Source organism: Pithys albifrons, chromosome 4 (assembly GCF_047495875.1).
Source record: "Pithys albifrons albifrons isolate INPA30051 chromosome 4, PitAlb_v1, whole genome shotgun sequence".
Classification (NCBI taxonomy): Eukaryota; Metazoa; Chordata; class Aves; order Passeriformes; family Thamnophilidae; genus Pithys; species Pithys albifrons.
Window position 1 is genome coordinate 51,072,526 of NC_092461.1, and position 24,631 is coordinate 51,097,156.

Sequence of the window (24,631 nt, forward strand, 5' to 3'; positions counted from 1 at the left end):
GTGCTTAAGACTAGATTACCTACTTTGAAAACTCGAGTCATCCATTTCACACATCAGTCACAGGCTGTTTCTAAAACTTTTTGGAACAGCCAAGTCAAATAATATTGGAAGGCATCTTTGCACAGGTGAAATTTCAATGAAGCCAAATCTGATGGCAAGGAGACCTGATAAAGACTGACAGACCATCTACATTGTCAGATACAATTCCCAAGCTGTCCTTTACCAACTCCAATTCAAGAGAAAGTTAATAATAGTTTTGTTTGTCATGTGCCCTCACAAGAAGTTTAATACAGACTATCTCGTGTTTCACAGTCACCACTGACACAGATATACGTAGGCACATATGTGAATAGATTGGATTTGAGATTCAAGAGCAACAGGAGCCCTTATGCCCACCAGAAATAGTGCACTGTGGGTCTCCATCCGATGCTGATGCCATCAAATCACCTAGGAAGTTTGGTACGATTGTAAACACTAATGAATTGAGGAAAGTCTTCTGGAATTGGGCTTGTATTTTGGCCGTGTCAACAGCTTGTGAGAAAAAAAAAATCTAACTGTTGATATATATTTCAAATCAATTTAGATTTCTGAACAGTAAAAGATATAGCCTTTTGGGATGCATGAGTGCACCTCTTTATAATGTAAAAACCCCCCACCTTGATGTCACAACCCGAGTCCTCTGTCTACACATTTTCACCTAAAGCCTCTAAAATGAAACAATATCTTTTCTTCTAAGTTTTTTTTTAAAAAAACCAAACAAAATCCACACACTGACAGGAATAAAGCCACTTGCACACACACAGGCAAGTGTCTTTTCAACTACAGCTTCAAGAAGTCACCACAAAAACCAGCTATGCACTGTTCAGATAGACCAGGTAGCTGTTGCTAACCTCGAATAAAGGTTGAACAGCTCTAAACTAAGTAATTGTAGTAAAGTTCTACTTTGATGTACGGTATTTACAGTAAGCCTTACGTATGTCTGAATGAATGTGCTTGTCAAGACATTTTCAACACCCTTCTGTACTTTTTCTTTGTTGACCTGCATCCTCTTGTAAAAGATTTCATTCTAGTATTTTCATTTGAATCTCAAGACCTTGTTGTCCTTACAAAACTAATGCTTACCAATTAAAAATTAAAACAGCATTTTGACATACACTCTTGGGTACCAAACTGCTGCCTCACTTGTATTGTTCACTCTTTATTGAACATAAAAATCAATACCACTATAAATATTAAACACTTTACACCTCCTCCATGCTTTGTAGAGTAGCAGTATCAGAGAAAGCTGCTATCTGGAGAATGATTAAAAAAGAACTTGTGTTCTCTAGAGTATGTTTCAACTGTGAGCTGAAGCAAACAGTTTGTGAACTGATTCAAATAAAAACTTTTCTTATTGAGTCATTAAGGTCAGTACAGCTATAAAACCCCCCAATTTTAGACAGCATTTAAGTCAGAACATAGTAAGTTACTAACACGTTGTGCTGGTTTGAAGGTGAACCAGCAAGGGAAAATGAACTCACCACGAGAGAGATTATAAGTCAGAGCTAAAATTTAATAATAATATTACAATAACAACACTGATACACAAGGGAAATTGCTTTCAACTCACAATACCCCAGCAGTATAACCCAGTGTCCTGGGGCACAAACCCAAGGGGGGTTTGTTTGCCCTTGTGCTGAGACCCCTGTGGCTCCCCCAAGTCCAGAGCAAAAGGAAAAGAAAAACCTGTTGGTGCAGGCGAGGGCTGTGGTCTGGGCGAGAGTGGTGATCTCCTGCTGTCGAGGTCCTGCTGCTGCTCTGGATCCGACGAGAAGGTTCCCGAGGTCTTCTTACCCACCACTTATGTACCCTCAGGGAGCACTCAGTCCCTCCCCCTGGGCGGGGACTCACACAATGGGTGATTAACTCTGGGAGCCAGGGGTTGTTGAGCTGTTGATGGCCCATTAGCAGCTCCGCCCCCCTCAGGCTGGGTGTGAAGGTGATAATGGCTCCCTGGGCAGCTGCTGCTAATGGCCCATTGTCCTTGGGGAATGAATAGAGGGGGTGGAATACACAGGTTTGATCACCACCACACAGGGTTAGCTGGTCCCTCCAGCTGAACTAGGACATTATCCACCCCTTATTCCACTCCATCTAGTCATTCCCAAATTAACCCCCTTTTTACCTATACATATATATACACATATATACAATGAAACATTACAAACTCTTCTCGCTCAAAATTAGGTCCCCTTGTGGTACACAACGTGTTTCTCCATCTTTTTGCATTACCCACCAAGTGCAACCAGGTCCTTGAGCAAAGACAATCCCTCGGATGGGTTTGCCTTTGTTTGAGGTGGGACTCACCCAAACAGTCTTTCCTAACATACCTCTCATATGGACCACAGGGACTTTATCTCCATCTACAGTATTCAAGAGTTCTGATTGGGCAGGGCCAGCTCGATTGATGGAGCCCCGGGTGTTGACCAACCAGGTGGCCTTTGCCAAATGCAGCTCCCAGTGTTTGAAAGTTCCCCCACCCAACGCCTTCAAGGTTGTTTTCAGCAGTCCATTACATCGCTCAACTTTCCCGGCAGCTGGAGCATGGTAGGGGATATGATACACCCACTCAATGCCGTGCTCTCTGGCCCAGGTGTCTATGAGGCTGTTCTTGAAGTGGGTGCCGTTGTCAGACTCTATTCTCTCTGGGGTGCCGTGTCTCCACAGGACTTGTTTCTCAAGGCCCAGGATGGTATTCCGGGCAGTGGCGTGAGATACGGGGTATGTCTCCAGCCATCCAGTGGTTGCCTCTACCATGGTCAGCACGTAGCGCTTGCCTTGGCGTGTTTGGGGAAGTGTGATGTAGTCAACTTGCCAGGCTTCCCCATACCTGTATTTCGACCACCGTCCACCATACCATAGAGGCTTCACCCGCTTGGCCTGCTTGATGGCAGCACATGTGTCACAGTCATGGATAACCTGTGAGACACTGTCCATGGTTAGATCCACCCCTCGGTCACGAGCCCATCTGTATGTTGCATCTCTGCCTTGATGACCAGAGGCATCATGGGCCCATCGGGCTAGAAACAATTCACCTTTATGCTGCCAATCCAGATCTACCTGAGAGACTTCAATCTTGGCAGCTCGATCCACCTGCTCGTTGTTACGATGCTCCTCATTAGCCCGGCTCTTGGGGACATGAGCATCTACGTGACGGACCTTCACACTCAGCTTCTCTACCCGGGCAGCGATGTCCTGCCACATCTCAGCCGCCCAGATGGGTTTCCCTTTGCGCTGCCAGCCGGCCTTTCTCCAGCGCTCCAGCCATCCCCACAGAGCATTGGCCACCATCCACGAGTCAGTGTAAAGGTAGAGTCTTGGCCACTTCTCTCGTTCGGCGATATCCAAAGCCAGCTGAACAGCTTTCAGCTCTGCAACCTGACTTGATCCACCTTGTCCTTCAGTCGCTTCTGCAACTCGACGTGTAGGACTCCATACAGCTGCTTTCCATTTCCGGCTTGTCCCTACAATGCGGCAGGAGCCATCTGTGAAGAGAGCATATCGCTTCTCCTCTTCTGGTAGCTGGTTATATGGTGGGGCCTCCTCAGCTCGTGTCACCTGCTCCTCTTCTTCTTCAGAGGACAATCCAAAACTCTCACCTTCCGGCCAGTTGGTGATGATTTCCAAAATCCCAGGGCGATTAGGATTCCCTATCCGGGTTCGCTGCGTGATCAGAGCAATCCACTTACTCCATGTGGCATCAGTGGCGTGATGGGTAGAAGGAGCTTTTCCTTTGAACATCCAGCCCAACACTGGTAGTCGGGGTGCCAGGATGAGCTGTGCCTCAGTGCCAATCACTTCTGAGGCGGCTCGAACTCCTTCATAAGCTGCCAGGATCTCTTTCTCAGTTGGGGTGTAGCTGGCCTCAGATCCTTTGTATCCCCGGCTCCAGAATCCCAGCGGTCGTCCTCGAGTCTCCCCAGGTACTTTCTGCCAGAGGCTCCAGGATGGGCCATTCTCCCCGGCTGCAGTGTAGAGCACATTCTTCACATCCTGTCCTGTCCTGACTGGCCCAAGGGCTACTGCATGGGTAATCTCCTGTTTAATCTGCTCAAAGGCTTGTTGTTGTTCAGGGCCCCACTGGAAATCATTTTTCTTCCGTGTCACAAGGTAGAGAGGGCTTACAATCTGACTGTACTCTGGGATATGCATCCTCCAAAAGCCCACGGCACCTAGGAAAGCCTGAGTTTCCTTCTTGCTGGTCGGTGGGGACATAGCTGCTATTTTGTTGATCACCTCTGTTGGAATCTGACGACGCCCGTCTTGCCACTTCACTCCTAGGAACTGAATTTCCTGAGCAGGTCCCTTGACCTTACTTCGTTTAATGGCAAAACCAGCTCTTAGGAGAATCTGGATTATCTTCTTTCCTTTCTCAAAAACCTCCCCTGCTGTGTTCCCCCATACAATGATGTCATCGATGTACTGTAGATGTTCTGGAGCCTCACCCTTTTCCAGTGCAGTCTGGATCAGTCCATGGCAAATGGTGGGACTGTGTTTCCACCCCTGGGGCAGTCGATTCCAGGTGTACTGCACCCCCTTCCAGGTGAAAGCAAACTGCGGCCTGCACTCTGCTGCCAACGGAATGGAGAAAAAGGCATTGGCAATGTCGATGGTGGCATACCACTTGGCTGCCTTGGACTCCAGCTCATACTGAAGCTCCAGCATGTCCGGCACAGCGGCACTCAGGGGGGGTGTGACCTCATTGAGACCACGGTAATCCACCGTCAGCCTCCACTCTCCACTGGACTTTCGTACTGGCCATATGGGGCTATTAAAGGGTGAGTGAGTCTTGCTGACCACCCCTTGGCTCTCCAGCTCACGAATCATCTTGTGTATGGGGGTCACAGAGTCTCGGTCAGTGCGGTATTGCCGACGGTGCACTGTGGCTGTGGCCAGCGGTACCAATTGTTCTTCAACTTTCAGCAGTCCTACAGCAGAAGGGTCCTCTGAGAGGCCAGGCAAGGTGCTCAGCTGTCTGATTTCCTCTGTCTCCACAGCAGCTATGCCAAAGGCCCAACGCAGTCCCTTTGGGTCTTTGAAATATCCATTCCTCAGGTAGTCTATGCCAAGGATACATGGGGCTTCTGGACCAGTCACAATGGGGTGTCTATGCCATTCCTTGCCAGTCAAGCTGACTTCAGCTTCCAGTACAGTCAGCTGTTGGGATCCCCCTGTTACCCCAGAAATAGAGATGGATTCTGCCCCGACGTATCCTGATGGCATCAACGTGCATTGTGCGCCAGTGTCCACTAAAGCTTTGTATTTCTGTGGGTCTGATGAGCCAGGCCACCGAATCCACACAGTCCAATAAACCCGATTGTCCCTCTCCTCTACCTGGCTAGAGGCAGGGCCCCCCTAGTTCTGGTCATGGTATTCACTGCGCTCTCCCTGTGAATATGACCGGGAGGTTCCTTCAAGAGGATCGGGCATAACATCATCATTCCTATACTGTCTGGAGCCTTGCCCACGAGAGACCGGAGCAGCCTTCAACCTTGAAGAATTCCCTGTGTTAGTTGTGCCTCTTTGCAATTCACGTACCCGAGCTGCTAAGGAAGAGGTGGGTTTCCCATCCCACTTCCTCATATCTTCTCCATGCTCATGGAGGTAAAACCACAGATTGCCGCGTGGAGTGTACCCTTTCTCCTTAGCTGGAAGACGCCTGCTTCTGATGGCGGAGACTCTTGTTTGTTCTGGAGAGATATGGAAGAGTCCTTCCTTAATCTTCTCTTCCAGTTCAGCCAGTTTTGTTTCCACAGCTGAGACATGGGCTCGTAATGGAGCAGTGACAGTGTCTTCATAAATCCTGAGTTTGCTGACCAGTGCACCCACCTTGTCTTCTCCCTCTCTCCACTGCAATGTTGCAAGGTAGCGAGAATACATTTCTGGCCCAAGTCGTGCAAATTTTAACCACATCTGGGATGTGCACTGGACACCATCTGGACTTTTAGGGAATCTCTCATCCTCTGAAAAGATTATCTCCAGTACGGCTAATTCCCTTAAGCACCGGATACCTTGTTCCATCGTGTTCCACTGTCCTTGCTGTACGTGGAGGTCCTCCTTACAAAGATATCTCTCCCTCACGCTTGACAACAGTCGCCGCCAGAGGCTGAGAGTTTCCTGTCTCTTTCCAATGCCCTGATGAATGACAACATCTCGAGAAAGGGATCCCAGCTGCCTCGCCTCACTCCCATCTAGAATTGTATCATTGGCTGCAGCATCCCAGATTCGAAGTAGCCAGGTCAAGATGGACTCATTTGCCTGTCGTGTGAACTCTCACCGGAGCTCACGCAGCTCTCCCAGGGATAGGGACCGGGTGATTATTTCTGGCTCCATTTCTTCTGCTTGAGATGAAGGTCCTGACTCTTCCTCGTCATGCACTATACGAACTGATTTGGTCTTTGATTTTCTTTTCTGGACAGGGGCAACTGCTATCGGTTTCTGTTGTCCTTCTGGCTCCTCCATGGTTTGTGTGGACATGGCGCTGGTTGATGTATCTCTCTTCCTCTCTGGCTCAGTCATGGTCTGGGTGGACATGGCGCTAGTTGATGTATCTCTCTTCCTCTCTGGCTCAGTCATGGTCTGGGTGGACATGGCGCTAGTTGATGTATCTCTCTTCCTCTCTGGCTCAGTCATGGTCTGGGTGGACATGGCGCTAGTTGATGTATCTCTCTTCCTCTCTGGCTCAGTCATGGTCTGGGTGGACATGGCGCTAGTTGATGTATCTCTCTTCCTCTCTGGCTCAGTCATGGTCTGGGTGGACATGGCGCTAGTTGATGTATCTCTCTTCCTCTCTGGCTCAGTCATGGTCTGGGTGGACATGGCGCTAGTTGATGTATCTCTCTTCCTCTCTGGCTCAGTCACGGTCTGAGTGGACATGGCGCTAGTTGATGTATCTCTCTTCCTCTCTGGCTCAGTCATGGTCTGGGTGGACATGGTGCCTGTGGATTTGCTCCTTTTCTCCTCCTCCTGATGATGCTGTACCACACCAAGCAGTGTGCGGTAGGCAGTGGCTAGGGCCCAGCAGGTTGCTGTGAGCTGCACATCTCTGGGACTACCAGAGCATCTTCCTTTCACATAGCTTAGCATTTTGGCAGGGTCCTGCAGTTGTTCCGGGGTGAATTTCCAGATCATTTGAGGAGAGAAGGTCTCCAAATACTGGCCCATATCTTCCCACTTCCCGTGCCACTCAACATCATCCGCTCCCAGGGCAGGTCTCCAGCAAGTCTCCTTAGAGAGCCCAGTTCTGACCCTAAACATGGTGTATACAGTACAGAGGAGACAAAGCAACACTAACAGCAGGATTATGCTGTCCCTAACATCAAAAGGAAGCTCAATATTTTCAATGATTGTTGTAGCAGAGGTGAAAAGGTGGAAGTAACCATCTCCGCCTGTTTTCCCCACAGTCTGGGTGCTATTTTTAATGAGACCCCAGAGGTAACAACCCAAACCAGGACAGGCACACCAGACTGAATATACATTCACAATGAAATTCATTGCTTCTGATGTTATGACAACATAAACATAGTATATTAATAAAGCAATTTTGATCCTTCTCCCTGGTATTAAAGAGAGCATCAAAACAGGCACATGGTTCCCCATGTGTCGAAATATGAACAGGCCCAGATACACCATCCACATGAATACATCAAGCAACATGGTAGTCAGGGAGTTTCTGTAGCCAAATACACAAAATGAAATTGTAGTTCTGACTTCTCTCTCGTGCCCCACGTTGGGCGCCAAAAGATGTGCTGGTTTGAAGGTGAACCAGCAAGGGAAAATGAACTCACCACGAGAGAGATTATAAGTCAGAGCTAAAATTTAATAATAATATTACAATAACAACACTGATACACAAGGGAAATTGCTTTCAACTCACAATACCCCAGCAGTATAACCCAGTGTCCTGGGGCACAAACCCAAGGGGGGTTTGTTTGCCCTTGTGCTGAGACCCCTGTGGCTCCCCCAAGTCCAGAGCAAAAGGAAAAGAAAAACCTGTTGGTGCAGGCGAGGGCTGTGGTCTGGGCGAGAGTGGTGATCTCCTGCTGTCGAGGTCCTGCTGCTGCTCTGGATCCGACGAGAAGGTTCCCGAGGTCTTCTTACCCACCACTTATGTACCCTCAGGGAGCACTCAGTCCCTCCCCCTGGGCGGGGACTCACACAATGGGTGATTAACTCTGGGAGCCAGGGGTTGTTGAGCTGTTGATGGCCCATTAGCAGCTCCGCCCCCCTCAGGCTGGGTGTGAAGTGATAATGGCTCCCTGGGCAGCTGCTGCTAATGGCCCATTGTCCTTGGGGAATGAATAGAGGGGGTGGAATACACAGGTTTGATCACCACCACACAGGGTTAGCTGGTCCCTCCAGCTGAACTAGGACACACGTCATTCTGTTGCAACAAAACCGTAGAATATTCTACGTCTTTTGCTCAGACCTATCAGTTCTTATGTTTCCAGATTTCAAAGTTTTCAACTACTACCTGAATATTCAAATGAGAAAATAACTTCCCAGTCAAGAAAGTGACCACTGATTTGGAAGATACTCCTATATTTTATATACTGATGTATTTTTTAAAACTCCTAAGTGCTATCTATCTGAAATTCAACTGCTCAATGACCTTTACATTCATAAGCATATAGCCTGAAACAGTACTCTTACTGAAACCTCATCTACACAAATTAATGTTTGAAAGGACTTCAGCACTTCCAAGTCAAATTGTAACATAAACCAAATTTTGCATCCCTACCTTAGCTGGTTCACTAGTACTTATGGTCTTCACAGAAAAAGCTCTTTCCTGCTGTGGTTGAACTTTTGAGGTATCCTTCTGAAATTCCTCTCCAGCTTCTCTATCCAGTTCTTCAGTGTCCTACAAAAAGGGGTGTGGGAGGGGAAAAAAGAAGAGCCTGTGTTTGCAGCCAAGTTCTGACTCTTCTTCCCTGCAGGAGTTTTGTTGTCTTAATTTTATTACAGCTTCTATAATTTCTATACTAACTTTTTTAACTAAGAAAATCTATAAAAAAATTAGCGGGCTAATGTTAGCCTAGGCTAACATTCAAAATTTATGTAACAATGTAATAAAAACTTACCTATAGAACCCAATAAAGCTGAGAAAGCAGTGCTCTTCATACAGTTTACTGACAAAAATCCCTGTCTCAGAATAAATTGTACTTCACACTTCTGTTAAATTGTAAGGATGTGAAATTAAACTGAATTTACTCTGAAGACTTTGCAAAAGTATCACAATGACACTTGACTGCTCTCAATTCTGTGCATTGGTACAAATGAAAAGTTTTAAAATGCAAGTGCTGCATATTAACCTGTATGGTTTTCTATAATTATTAAGCTTTAATATCTTAGCAACCCAATTTAGTTTGCCATAATGCCTGTAATTAACCTCAGTATAAAAACTGAAAATATGTTCAAAGTATCCAAACCCTTTGCTCCTTAAACCTTCTAATGGTGGCAAGTATTTATTTTACGTGTGTAACATGTGCAACAAGTAGTTACACTTGTTTATAGCACTAGAAGACACCTGTGGTGGTAAAGAGTAAATAGTACACAGGTCTCTGGTTTTAAACTGAACTACCACTTGAAACACTGTTCCTTCACTTATTCCCACTGGAACCTCATGAAAATGCAGTCATAGTCCAAGCCTGTTGATTCTTTACAGGAAAGAACACGCACTGCCTTTACACCTAGTTCTTAACTTAGTTTCCACTGCCTTGACAAAACTAAAGTTAAAAAATGAGTTGTGAACATTTAAGTACAATCAATGAGAAAGATGAAGCTGTTCCATTTCAGAGGACAAATATACAGATTTTATGTGAGTTTGAAGCAGGACTGGTAAGTTAAATTATGAAACTCTTATAACAAGGATAACTTCTGTGATGTATTAGGAGTTCTGTCAGCTCCTATCAAGCAACACCCCCAATTTTACATAGAAATCCACTACAGATAAATTCTCATCTGTAAACTGATGGCTTCATAGACTGATGGACTGAAAGAAAAAGTAACAAAATTGGAATGGTTGGAGACTAATACGTAGGACAAGTGAGTCTGATTATGTTAATATGGGCAGTAGGACTTCATTTGACATATATCACTTAAAACACAGCTCAGAAGCAATGGAAAAGAAAAATTCAGAATGTCCTCACTGACCATAAGATCCACCCAGGACACTCACAAACACCTGTTAACCATAACCTATTAATCTTGATGTACACTTAGAGTAATTGGAGAGATCAGAATAGATTTCAATTCCAAAAAACCTGCAGTCCTAGTTCTGCCAGACTGAATTTGCCTCAAAAGAAACACTGCAAATTGACACTCCACCTCCAAGCAGACAACTTGAAAAAATAATTCTATGTAGCAGGAATTTAATATTTTAAAATTGTTGTAAAAAAATCTCAGACTGAAAACGTGATAATCATAAAAGAGAATTAAAAGCAAGCATGACTGAAGTTTTGCTTTCCCCTTCTCTCCAATTCACCTACTCAGATTTCACTGAACATTGATCATTTTGTAAAGAGTGTAAACTATGAATAGCTGTCACTATAAGCAGAAGCAGGATGTAAACGGATAATGAGCTCTAAGAGCTTTTTCCTATCAGGAAAGTACTTGTTTTCATCTATTGAAACATGATTCAATTGCCAAATGAAGTGCAATCTGCTTTTGCTGTTTTTACAAATGTGTTTCAATGTAATCTTCAGAAGCTATTTAAGTAACACAGAAAACTCCAACCATCCTGAGTTTGAAAAAATTCTCTCCCTCATTAAAATCTGACTCAGAGTAGCTCCACTTACTGAGTTTGAGGCATTGAGACTCACCATTTTAGATAAATCAAGTTACAACAGTACTTCTGAAAACTGATCAATTCTCACAGAACTGTACTTGAAGACAGCTTAAGAGAGAACTTCACTTTCTTTCATTTTCCTAGCTAGCTATGTTCACCAAGGCAGCTGTCCTTCAGAGGAGTGAGGAGAAGGCTTCCCATGCAGAGGAGTTTCTCCTAAAAGTGTCCCTACAGTATAGAATCCTGATTTGATAGGAAATAGGTAATTCAGAATAAATACTTCCCATATTTAATGATTTTCTTAAACCCAGCAAAATTATTAATTATTCCAGGTTTGACCCATGAATACAACAAACATTAAGGAAATACTAGTAGAAGAAGAATTGCTTTTAACTGTTGAGAAACAACAGTAGACAATCCAATGCCATAAAGAAATTTATTTCCCCAAAACAATTTTTGCTTAAGATGCCAATAAGGCAATTCTGTGAATTCCTCACAACTGCCATCCAAAACCATCCAGATTTTACCTGTGCAGGAGAGTTTGCTTCTTCCCCCTGCTTCTTCTTTTTCTTCTTCTTTTTCTTGGATTTGCCACTTGCAGAACTCTGAAGAACTGGCTCTGCTTTTTCGTTATCTGAAATCTTCATATAGGAACAGAAGGTATTTAGCATTTAAAATGACAATGAAACCTGCTTTCTACAGAGTAAACACAAATTACTAAGTACAAAAAATTTAATTGTATATACGAAGTGTAAATGAGCACAGCCTTGTCTGTTCAGTTCATTTTAGGAAGACCACATTCTTTACATGCCATCTGACAATACAGGTAGAGGAGCTGGGAATGGAAAAGGCAACAGAGCACCATGTACAGGTGTCATGCAAATGCTGTTTTTCATATTGAGAAATAAAGATTGTAAAGAAGTATTTATGAAAACAGATCTAAATCCTCTCAGTCTATACTGATAAGGCAATCCTTACAATTACAGTGAGACAGTAAGATTTATCAAGGAGCTGAGTGTCTTCTCTTTTCTCAAAAACAACATTCAGAATTTTCCCTCTCTGTGTACACAGCAAACACAATTGTGCTATTCTTATAAAAAGAGATGAGAGATTACCTTTATCATCACCTTTGACGTTACTTTAAGAAATGTCAGTGGTAAGGGCAAAGTCTTTGCACTAAAAAGAAAATGCCACCTTTTACCTTTTGAATATCAGATCTCTCTTCACGTTGAGGAACAGAAACAACTTTCTCATCATCTACCCAGTTTCCCCACTCCTCTGCTGGTGCATTCCAATCAGAGCTGGGATCAGCTGAAGAAAGTCCATCTAGAAAGGTTAAAAGTTTTTTTCAGGAATATTGCCTTGCTTCACAAGTGCTTTTTTTCCAGCTTAAAAATTAAAAAACTCTCCAAACTAAGCATAAACTCCCTTCTTGATATCAAGATATAAATAGTAATTTCCTATATTTCAGGAAAATAGTAAAGATTTTATCAGTAGGTGGAGGACATTTTAAAGTAATGAATACAACAGTGGTTTTGCAGTGCAGTCTGATTACAGACTAATCACAGCAGCTAGCCAGATGCAATTGCTTTGAGATAGTTTTCTAAACCATGTGAAGAGGAACAAATTTAAGAGCTGTTCTCTATCTTAAACCTTCTTCCTAGTTTGTGAAAAAATTAGGATGAACTCTAACACTTAAGACTCCTTTACAAGTGATATATCTGAAAGTGTAAATCTTAAGTCAAAAGTCTTTAAACAGTGGCATTCATTAATAAGGTTATTTTTTCTAAGACTCTTATATCCCTGCTTTATTTTCTTATTGTTCATTTATGATGGCACTTATTTATGTTGCCACACATGAATGACAGACTTAAAGGGTCAGTCATAAAAATAAAAAATATATGAGGGGAAGAACCAAGCCATAGACTGTCTGTTTAGTAGGAAGTTACAGCAGGCCAATTTCAAAACAGAACACCTTGTAAAAGATTGTATTTTCATTTCACATTTATACTAACATCAGAAATACTTTTTTATCCCCAGTCTATACCAAACTGAAGAGGTGGCAAACTTGGTCTGCCAACTACAGTGGGATTCAGGTAAGTCATTTAAAAATCAAGTCAAAATGAAAAGCAGTAATAAACCCAAATAAATTTACTGGCAAACATTACAAAGTTAAAAATACACTAAGAGATCTGAAGATTAGTTAGGACACTTTTCCGCCTCTTCCCTTCATAGGAAAATATTACCTTAATTACGCCTACTTTTAATGCTAAAATTTACTGATTTGAAAAAAACAATTACTGTCCAACATAACACTTTACAGTTTATCTACTGCCCTCTCACTAATTGCTTAAGGAAAAAATCCATTCTTATTAATAAAAATAAGTAGTATTTCTATATACAGTTAATTTCCTGATCCTGATGAAGCAGAAGGTCTATCTGTGTATCACATTGGCCTAAACTTGCATTTGCCCCTTCTATTAGTGCATCCTTCACTTACCTGACATCTATGACGAAACTGCTCTATTAACAGAAGCTATAGCTGTAAACGCTCTATGCTCAGAAATGTGAGTCAATTATGATTTTGTAAATGTAAATTTGTAAATCTGATTACTTTCAAATGATCAACTGAAATGTGCTTCCCTTATCCTTAAACCAGATAAAACACCTAAGATAAGTTTCAAAATGATCTGGTATCAGAACAGTCATGCCAAAAGTGGTGGAATCAAGGAGAGGATTGATCTATCCCACTTTTGCAGTCATTAAACAAGAAGTTGTTCTTAGAGAGAAAGTAACATGCAAGGCTGCTTTTCTCATCAATTTGTGGAATTATTTTTCAGATCAATGCCCTAATGAGATGCAGTAAACTTTTTCTTAAAAACAGAGAGGGAAAAGTGGGGAATAAACACCAAATTTACTATAGTTCCCAAGTAACTTCAGTGATTTCTATCCTGTATGTGCTTTCTATACAAATAAGAACTTCTTAAGGTTTGGTAAATGTGAAGGTAAGTGAGATTACATACAAGAGTTTTGTGTCACATTAACTTTTCAGTAAGTTACAAACATATAAAACCAAACTGCTCAAATACAATCTGCTAAATTGCAGACTTGCAGTAGATTTTTCACATCATTTGCAGTAAGACTGTCTTAACTCATTACAAAGATTTTTTCTAGCAAAAGCCAGAACTGCTTTGCAATGCATGAGATCTCTTACTTTTGAGTTTGAATGTCCAAGAGTTTTTCCTAAAAATTAACCATTTTCTATTACAATTTGTCGAAATACATCTTCCTGCTTTCTTATAACTGTCAAGTAGCTTTATAAAAGTTAAACATTCCAGGTTTTTCCCTGGATACCCACAACTGTCTAAAACCAGTAGCTACTACAAGTAACTACACTTTAACAGTAATTAACAACATTTTAGAGGAACATACTTAACCCAGACCATTCATCATCGACAGGGGGTTGAGCATGACTTAAATCCCACTGAAAATCAGAAGTACCAGTCTGAGAAACTGATTCACTGTTGGAACCTGAAAAGGAATAAATAAAATTGTAAGTTAACAAGCTTCCTGAAGTTTTCTTGAGGAAAGGAATTCCAATCAAAGTTGGAAAGGAAGACAAAAGCCTCAAAGAAAAAGAGTCTGATTCTAAGGACTATAGAGGACAGGAAAACTAGTAGGCTCCTGTACATGAGGTATATTCAGAACATAAGGAAACTGAAGGAAAGGGGAAATAAGTATTGAAAAGAATATGGAAAAAAGATAAGAAGGGTCAGTGACAGCAACCTATAAGGCTTACAGCAGTCTCCTCAAACTGAAAAATACAATGAAGTTATTACCCTGTATTAGTTAAGAACTCTTACAGAGAGAAGATTAAGGTAAGATTACTCGAAAGAAAATTACATTGCTGATCAACCAAATAAATTACACATTACTAACAGTCCAATTCTCATTTAAAGTGAAAAATTTCAGGAACGTAAAAGCAGCACAACAAAATCCATTAAGGTCAATACCAGTCATGATAACAGAAAGTGTTACACACTAAACATTATTAAGAAAAATAAACAACAAACAGAAATCATTTCATAAAAAAGTAAAACAAACAAAAAACTTAATTGCAAGAATAAAATAAATTAATACGTTACTGTATGATGAGACTTACTTCTGAAATACAGTTTAAGTATGACCTCAGTCTCTTTTACATACACCTCTGCAAAAGACACCTCAGATGACAGAAACATTGACATGTTCTCATTTTTTTGCCAGCCAGTCACAATTAAGAAATAAATATTTATTCATGTGGTCACTTTGCATACAATGTTGTTGGCTAAGGTGCAAAGACAACAAAAAAAATTTCACTATTTTCACACTTCTTTTAAAGTTGAAATGCTGGCATTGCAGATGAATCTCAGTTCTGTCTGTTATCTTACTTTACTTAATACACTTTCTTTATTATTACATCAACGACTGAACTTGAATTCAAGTGGCTGCTTGAAAAATGTTTTCTTGGTTTGCCTTTTTTTAATTAAAACTTTCTGTGCAATTAAGATTCAGGACATTGAGCTTTAGTTCAACAGTTAAAAGCCTGTAAACTGCAGTACAAGCACACATAGCCTGAGTGCATAAGCACTTGGCCAGCTACTTCTGAAAAGAAAACAGCCATGCCAAGCTCATGGAGTAGGCAAGCAAGAGCAGAAAACCCGACATATGATCCTTTTATTGTATAATAAATCATTGTAGCAGTTATGTCAGTAGTTTAACACACAAGATTTATTAGGAAGTCAGGCTTGCACTCTACAGCAACTTCACCCTTCTGATGCCTAAGAATTTAATGTATTTTGGTGGATTTGAAGTCACGTAAGTTCTTCTGAACTGCTTAAATTCTGAGTGCACATATTAACTGTCTTTCTCACAAGTTTGGGTGCTATTCTCAGGCTCAGCCAAGGCCACATGTTTTTGAGAGGCCACCTGCAGATAACAGAAGACAAAACAACAAAAGAGGGCCTAACTGCCCCCCCCCGCCATGGATAGAGGGCAGTTCAACAGGCCTCTATGGGTGGGCTCTCAAGAGAAATGAGAATAGTGATTGGATATTGAGTATAAAAGTTGCGAACTTCTTGGTCTGAGGGTCAGACCCCTTGGACTTGGTCCACAGAAGCTTTTAATAAAACCCTTGTATATCTTACTCCATTAACTTGTCTCCAGAGTGTCTCTGTTCACAGGGGTACGGAAACCAGAGGCAACACTTCGAAAAAGAAAACCCTAGAGCCCAGCGTTTCCATCTGTCAGAGAAAAGACTCAAGACTTCAAATTCTGTCTATGGAACATACTTTGAAAGTAGCGATTTGGTTCCTTGAAGAGGGAAAAAGTCAATCACCAAATAACAAACCTTCTGAAAGATCAGGGGTAAATGGGCTTTCCTAGAAAACAATCTTCAGATCTGTAACTTGGAATAGAACAACACTGAGCAATCTCTTACGCCCATTATTTAGACTTAACATATAAACAGGAAGGTTAAATAAAAAAAACACAGAATGATTTGGGTTGGAAGGGACCTTAAAAAAGACCATCTCATTCCAAGCCCCTCTAGTTCCAACCTTCTTACTGATTTAGCTTTTGATTATCAATTTCAAACAGTTACTTCACTGTGTAGTTTCAGCATAACAAAAAAGCTTTCTAGGCTTTCATAAGACATGCCTTCCAACTCTTTACAGTACTATTTTCAAAAAACAATGAGAAAAATGCATATTAATAACATTTGGCAAACTACATTCCACCCAGTGGAGTAGAAGAGAGTGGAAAAATCTTTGGAAAGGCATACATACCAGAAACCCCAGGAGTTAATCCAAATGAGGAGAAAGAAGTAGAATTCTGTTCAGAGGTATTAATCCTTGCATCCACATTCCAAGCAGCTGTAGAGGAAGGGAAGAAAAAAGTACAAGAACTTCACACACTGGTGGCAATGTAGAAAAAGTTAGCTATTTAATTATGAATTGGGTCAGAAAAACATTCCAGCCATGATAACATTCCACACAACTGAGGACATTAACCAGTGCTGATAGAGATGTGACTTTATGAACACGCAGCCTGAAACAATTTTCAAGCTTTCCAAGATCATCTTCCCTTTACAGCCTTTTCTATATATATAAACTTCTCACAGAGAAAAAGCAGATTTGTGTTTTGAGCCCCATGCTATTATTCTTCCAATTAGCACAATCATTAAGTTATCAAAAAGTACACGTAGATGTAACACAGCTTGGGAGTAAACTATAAATATATATATATGTTAAAGAATAGAACTAAGCTCAGAACAATTTTTGACAAATAGGAGATACTACTTAAAAATGAAGACATACTTGACTGTTAATTGTAAGGTAGAAAACAAGCAGAAATAACCAGTGGCACTAATAATGTGTCAAAAGGAACACCTGGTTATAAAGTAATTATAAATAAAAACTGTTGTTTTTTATTTAGAATGACACTTAATTGGGGGAGAGCAGGGGGCCACACTTAAAACTGGACAGATATTCTACATATTGTCCAAATAGTAGACAATTACTACTATCCCATATCTACTGATTCTTTTGTTAGTACATCCCAGAATAGTGTTGGTGTCCTTTGCCGCTAGGACCTACGACTGGCTCATGTCCAGCTTGGTGTCCACCAGGACCCCTTATCCACAGAGCTCCTCTCCAGACAGTCTCCATCCAGGACTGCTTCCAACCCAAGGTTCAGAACTTCACATTTGTCCTCACTGAACTTCCTTGGGTTTCTGTTGGCCAGTTACTCCGCTGGGTTTAAGTTCTTCTGGACCCTGATCTGGGCTTTATCCACTGATTCCACTGTTCCCATTCAAGTTTGGTGTAAATTGGAAATCAGCCTCAGGAACCCCATTTCAAGATAGGCCAGGTCTAGACTTGTGCTGGTTATGGTTGGGGTAGGGATGTGTTTTGGAATTGTGCTGAAAACAAGGTTGATAATAAAGTGATGTTTTTGTCACTGGGGAGCAGTGCTTACAGAGTCAAGGCTTTTTCTGCTTCTTGTACCACTGGCAGCAAGGAAGCTGAGTGCTGTCTTCCCAACAAGAAGTTAGGAAGAGACACAGCTGGGACAACTGACCTCAACTGGCCAAAGGGATATTCCAAACCAAATGGCATCATGCTCAGTATATAAAGTGGGAGGAAGAAGGAAGATGGGACATTTGGAGTGATGATGTTTGTCTTCTCAAGTAACTGTTATGCACTATGGGGCCCTGCTCTCCTGGAGATGGTTGAACGCCTGGCCTTGGGAAGTAAAGAATTATTTCCTTGCTTTGCTTTTATGCGTAGCTTTTGCTTTCCCTATTAAACTGTGTTTATTTCAACCCCTGAGTTTTCCAGCTTTCACCCTTCCAGTTCTCTCAATTGTGTGGGGCTTTGTTGCTGGCTAGGATTAAGCCATGACAAGGCTGAAGTAACACTGCTGATTACAAAGGAACACTGCTTTCCAGAAGAGATGAGAATTACTTAGACTGAATAGTAGGAAGGGACACATTACAGCATATCCTAATAAGTTGAAGATTGTTGCTCAGAGAGAAATCAAGAAATCTCTTCTCCATCACTACTATGAACACCACAAGTATTACCGGCAGAAAATTGTACTGGACACTAAAAGTGGTTTCCAATAAGAAAAACAGTGTAACACTAAATGTCACAAAAGTTGAACCATCTCTATGCCTGGAGCCTAAACAAATACCTGCCAAAACCAAACACAGTTGATTTGAGCATGTTGGATCAACAGAATAGACTTATGACCTGGGTTTTAAGACATTGTTTAAAAGAACTTACACTTCAAAATGGCTTAGAAATTACCTTCAGACTTTTATGAAAGTGATATATAAAATTAGATTCCTTCACATAAAAAATTTATCTCAGAAAAACTCAAAAAACTTGGTTTAACTATACAGAGAGAGATATATGCTAAGCCATCAGAACTTACAGTAAACAGAAATTATTCAGTTCACATTTGCCTAGACTGCACTAAGATTTTTTTAATGTATAAACAAAGATATTTCAGAGATCTACTACTAAAAATATATTCATGCAAAAATGCTTAAGTGAAGCAAGTTTTCTTGAGAATAGCTTACCAATAGGAGTGAACAAAGAACGCTCTTTCCAGGGCCTGCCCACCAGGCTTACACCCCAGTCCTTTCCATTTCCATTAGCATCTCCAGTGTCCTGGCCCCAAGCCAACGTCTCAGTCTTCCTCTTCCCAGCTGCAGTTGAAGGAACAGATGTCCATTTCTCCTCCCCTACACCAATCTGTGAGGAGATTTTTACCGACTTCTCATTCCAGCTTCCTCCATTTACTGTATGGCTTTCACTCAATCCTGGAGAAACTTAAATACAAGAATAATGAACATTCTATTTTAAAATACAAACTGGATGAAGAATTAAAATACCACTTACATGCACATTCGCTTGATAAAAAATAGACAAATGAATGGCAGTTTGCTACACCAGTGTGATACCGACAAGCTGCTGCTCTGTCTCAGCTGATTTTCCAGTTCAGATGATATGGACCATCTGTCTACTAACTTGAAGAGTACGGTAAAAACATCACCAACTGCACTCTCTTTCCTCATCCCTTTCTTTATGGGCTTGGTATATTGGTGAGCCAGTGCCTCTAGATTAAAAAAAGAAGGCATGGAGGGTGGTTTCAACACTGCCAGGTAATTTCTTACCAAGTATGGTAATGATTTGTGAAAAACCCCATTCACTATATGGAGAATATTTTCTGTTTCCTAACTGCATACAGCAGTTCTCCAAGCAGGAAGTAGAAGAAATAACCAAATATTAGAAAATACTTATCAAACACTACACAGGATTTACAAAAAGGATAGCTATCATATGGACCACAGAATCCATCATGGTTAGAGTTAAAAATCATGGTTGCACTCTCAAATAATTTAGAAGTAACACATTTTATGTTTCACTAAGGTAAAATACCACAAGACTCCAACTGTCTACCCTGATGAGAAATCACTAGCCATAGGAAGTTGAATGTACTTTGAGAGAAGTCAGCAGTACAAAGATCATTGTAAAACATTTTTGGATTTATGTTCCTATAAAATATAAGGGCTAGTGCACCCAGTCTCACCTCCTATATACAACAAACCTTTCTCAAAGGGCTTTGTATATCAAACCCCCTCTCCATTGCAGTGTAAACAACAGAAAAACTGCTCTGTTAACAAACAATTAAGAAATACCTGCATATTGAAAGTGTAACACTTAAACAGTCAGCCAATACCTCATGCACAAGTCAGTACCATACCCCAACAAAAACTACAGACCATTTTATGTCTCAAATGGAAACAGTTCAGGCAGCATGAACATACCAAATTCATGGCAGCCTCACTGACAAAGAATCAATTAGGTGAGCTATGCCTAGATTTTCTCAGACAAATCAATTCCAAACAAAGGCATCTGTAAGGTCATCCTTGCTGTACACTAAAATACTGCCCTTTCTCCACAACTTCTCAGAGTGTAATATGAAGTCTTGGGGAAAGGCAACAACAAAAATATCAAAGAGACAGAAACCAAACTGTAGGTGGCAGAAAATCCCTTCTGCAATCTTGAAAAAAGGCACCTGAGGTCCAGAAGCAGGAGCTTGATTATTCTGTGTTTATTCTACTACTCTCCTGTCAAAAACTTTACCTTCTATATGACCAGCATGTTTTCCCAGAATCACAGAAAACTTGAGATTGAAAGGGATCTCTTGAAGTCACCTAGTTCTATCTTATGCTCAAAGCACAGCTAACCTGAAAATTACTCCACATTGTTCAAGTTCTGGAAATGATAAAGGCTGATAGTTCCAAGCATCTCTGGGCAATCTCATGAAGAGCTTTTTTCCTCATGGCCTGCCAGAATTTCCCCTTCCTGAAACATGATTATATTTTCTGTCCTCCCATTATGTATCTCTGAAGAATCTTCCAAGTGATGGTCCAGGCAGTTTGCATGTGAAGTAAAGCTCTCAAACATGAGCAGAAGGGGATTCACTTGCTGGATTGGGTGCTTTTAATAACTCATTTGCTGACTTGCTTAATTACACTAACTACTTTTCATTAAAACAACACCAGTAGTGTTGGCTATGAGTAAGAAACAACTATGTTGATTTCATTATGCCAAACTAACTCACTTTAAGTATTACTATAGCAATATCTCTTATTAGAAAGCTGCTAAGATTCATTAGTCAATGACAGTCTAAAAATATTTTGGGTATGACACATGTCATGGATATTTATAAACATATATTTAAGAACTTTCAAAACTAGTGTGTTTATACATCTCAAAGGAGTATATAAAGAACTGAGTAACTCATGCATACAATCTGAAACAAGTAAAAACTTTGCAATAATCAGGACTTGTGAGCTCTCAGCAGTTATCTATACAAAGTTTCTCTTTGAGCAAATAATCAACTTATTGACATGAAAAAGTCCGTAAGTTCAAAAAGGCAGCATAAAGGATTTTTCAACTGAGCTTGAAAATAAGCTTTAGTGTTCTGTAAATAGCAATCTGTTTAATAGGTAATATCTGAAAATTCTAGATACCAAATCCTACTTCTACACTTAACAGAGACTGTTTTCACCCTGTTAAGAAGTAGCTGCAACTTACAAGTGTAGCATTTGCATAGCAAAAAGAGTCAACTGTACTAATAAAGTTCCACATCAATAACTTCACAAAATCCTGCACCGACAATTGGTGTTTTCCACTTATGTAAAACACTTCTCTAATAACTTATGATAGCCAATAATGAAAACTTTTTACCTTGTGGAATTGATGACTCCCCCTTTGGAGGTTTAGAGCTGCTAATCTGTGCATTCAAAAGTGCATCACCTGATTAAGACATAAGAGGAAACAAAGTTAGATGAAGCTTTTTCAAACAAACCCACCTTCAAAAATTTTCTAAAAGAGTATCCATTATTTTAAGAAAAGAAACATATTAAGTATCTCAAACTAAATTGAAACACTTCCAGAAATTTTAAGAATAAAATTAAAACGCTCTACTATAATTTACTTATTATTTGTGTTTATTTTTTTAGACAGAATGAACTCAAACTGACTTAGGGCCCATAAACCAAGTAACTGCACATTTGAAAGAGCTTTAGGTAGTTTCCTCATGAATGAAGAACAAAAATCTAACAGAGCCTGTCATTTTCAAGCTAAGGGTGGCTCTAAGTATTTCAGACCTCTAACTATTTCTTTCTACCCTACCATGAAAACACCAGATACAGCTGAATTCTTAGCCTGGTAGACACAACACACAAAGGCCTCTGGCTACAGAGGTTACAGTAGCAGTTATGTTTCACCACAGTGCAGAAAGACATTGTAACTACCATTTCTTGAAACTCTCTGTAAATAGAGAGGATTCAAAAAAACTTCAGGAAACAATTGATCTAGTCCTCAGGGGAAGAATTATGCAGTCAAGATGCAAACAAGTGTCAATAAATCAGGGGGAGGCATACAAATTTCAATGAATTGTTAAAAGGTACCAGACAATTGTTAGGCTCAGTCTTACTGTCACTTTGCTAGAACATCAAGTTTCATCTAACTAAGTCACCACTTTCTCATATGCAGCCAAATACGAATTTCTGTGCCTACACATGATTTAAACAAGCGCATGCAACCTTCTGTAACAGCAGCAGCCATATCTATTGAATTCTTAGCTATAATAATTGATTACTAAATCTCAGCCAGATGTGCCTCACCATTATGAGCAGCTTTAGTGCAGGATACTACTAAATCTACATTCTAAAAAATGCCTACATGTTAGGCAGTGAATGACTGTTTAAGAGAACTTTATGGGCATAACCTTCCCACAAGGAAGCACTCAAAAAGTTAAGGAGCTGGTGCTGCCTGCAGCAGTGCTGAGGAAGCCTTTGAAGTTCCAGCAAACATAAATGGCCAAGTCAGCAGAGCACAAATGAAGGAACAGGGATATATGTCTGTGCAGCTACCAACAAAGCACCAGTGTGGATGGAGACCAGTGTCTTAGCCACTTATTCCAGAACATTCCCCTTTTTTACCTGAAAATATGGCTAAAAAGGGAGGAATTTTGCACAACAAGAAAGTACTTTTACACAGCTTGAAATAATTTCCTCAAGGGTTTCACCTCCAAATATACCCATCATACATCCAAACCAGTGTCACTATTTAAGCGTTTGAGTAAAGTTATCTTTCTAGGACACATTCACAGACCTATCAACCACCATACCTTTATTTTTTCGGAGACCAACCGGAAGTGATGGTGCAGGCATCAGTTGTTCAATAGATACAGTAACCGTATTTTCCAGCCCCTGAAGATTTGATTCTCCTGAACCACTGTCGGTCAGCACCTTGTCTCGCTTACGCTGCTGACGCTTCTCTCTGTTACTGATTTTCGTTTCCCAGGCTCCTAAAACATCAGCCAAATAAAAACATCAGTAAGCAAGTCGGAGAGCAAAGGAAGAGGTTTGGCTTGTTTCTTGTCATGTAGAAGTCTGAGGGCAGTTTAAACAATCAGACATGGCAGGCAGATTCAATATTAGTTTGAAAACACAAACAAATGGCCAAAGGTAAGTTTTTCTGGATGCAATGTGATAGTACTTTGCTTCACAGAGCAAAATGTAAGTAACATGAGGGTCCTACCACTCACAACATCTCAGTTTTTATAAGTTTAACTTCAAAAAAAATCAGTTCAAGTTACTGCTGTTGTTTCGAAGACCAGATTTTCAGAACCAATATGTGACTATGGAGTTATAACAAAATAAGTTTATTATGTTTCTTTATGAAGCAAACACAAGTAAATCTTGAAACAGCATGTAAGCTAAAATGTTTAAGTTTTGTGTATGTTTGTGGTCAGTACCTTCATCAACTTCCTTTCCATCTAGACGAGATGTATCCTGAACCGTTTTAGCATCTCCCTTTGATTTCTTTTTTTTCTTTGACTAGAATGAAAATAAAATATTATCTTAATAATTACTTAGTGATCAACTGTCATAGTGATTGAGAATTCCTCCCCTTCTGCAAAAAGCGGGAATAAATTTGAAACAGATTTTCCTGAACAACCCACTGTGAAAGACTTATACAGTACAGAAATGGCAGGTGGGTGGAACGTCACTTATGCTACAGAGCACAAAGTCTGCTGGAAGAAGCTGTGCTGGTGGCATGACCATCACAGAGGAGTAGTGAATGTTTAGCAGACAGATCCCACTCTGGCAAAATTTGTTTTGTGCAGAAGCAAGTATAACGTCATACAAGGAGAAATAAATAGTGCCAGTGACTCCTTTAAAAAACAAGGTAAAAGAACTCCAGCTTGGAAAATATTTCAAAACATGAGCTGTGCTTAGAGCCCAAACATAAAATACCTTTTTTTCCCCCCAAGCTTTCATCAGTTATGGCTTCTTGGATATAAGAGCTAAGCTACACAGATAAGAACAGATATGAGTACTTTTGCAAACAGTTTTGGTGCAACATGAGGAACTCAGCAGGCCTGCCAAAATTTTTAAGTCCTTAAGATGCACTGTACCTTATGCAACAACAACAGAAAAATAAACCTTTCTTCCTCATGGTCTAATTGTTTCTAGTGTTGAAGAAAAAGCAAAGTTGTGTGTTTGCAAACAGAATGGATGATGGTATCTTAACATCCTATGGTCTCACCCAGAGTTGCTTCTTAGATAATAGTCTCTTATACTAGACACTAAAAAAAACCCAGTAGTGTGATAAGTCACTGAAATAGAAAGAAGGGGAGAAACTATTCAAAGTGTCAAGGAATTATAAACCCTATGAA

The 24,631-nt window shown here is 40.6% G+C and overlaps 1 protein-coding gene across 2 annotated transcripts in view; it reads right to left on the reverse strand.

Annotated features, from left to right (window-relative positions):
* MTDH (metadherin) overlaps positions 1-24,631 on the reverse strand; it is a 38,820-nt gene that overhangs the window by 5,809 nt on the left and 8,380 nt on the right. Inside the window, exons 3-11 of one of the 2 annotated variants that reach the window (XM_071554111.1) lie at positions 23,708-23,789; positions 23,078-23,257; positions 21,631-21,699; positions 18,951-19,193; positions 16,651-16,737; positions 14,258-14,356; positions 12,027-12,151; positions 11,353-11,466; positions 8,780-8,899 (exon numbers count right to left, since the gene is read on the reverse strand). In XM_071554111.1, the coding sequence (XP_071410212.1) occupies positions 8,780-8,899; positions 11,353-11,466; positions 12,027-12,151; positions 14,258-14,356; positions 16,651-16,737; positions 18,951-19,193; positions 21,631-21,699; positions 23,078-23,257; positions 23,708-23,789 (1,119 nt within the window). Of the gene's footprint in view, positions 1-8,779; positions 8,900-11,352; positions 11,467-12,026; positions 12,152-14,257; positions 14,357-16,650; positions 16,738-18,950; positions 19,203-21,630; positions 21,700-23,077; positions 23,258-23,707; positions 23,790-24,631 lie in introns of both variants that reach the window. The other variant, XM_071554110.1, reaches the window with a different exon arrangement.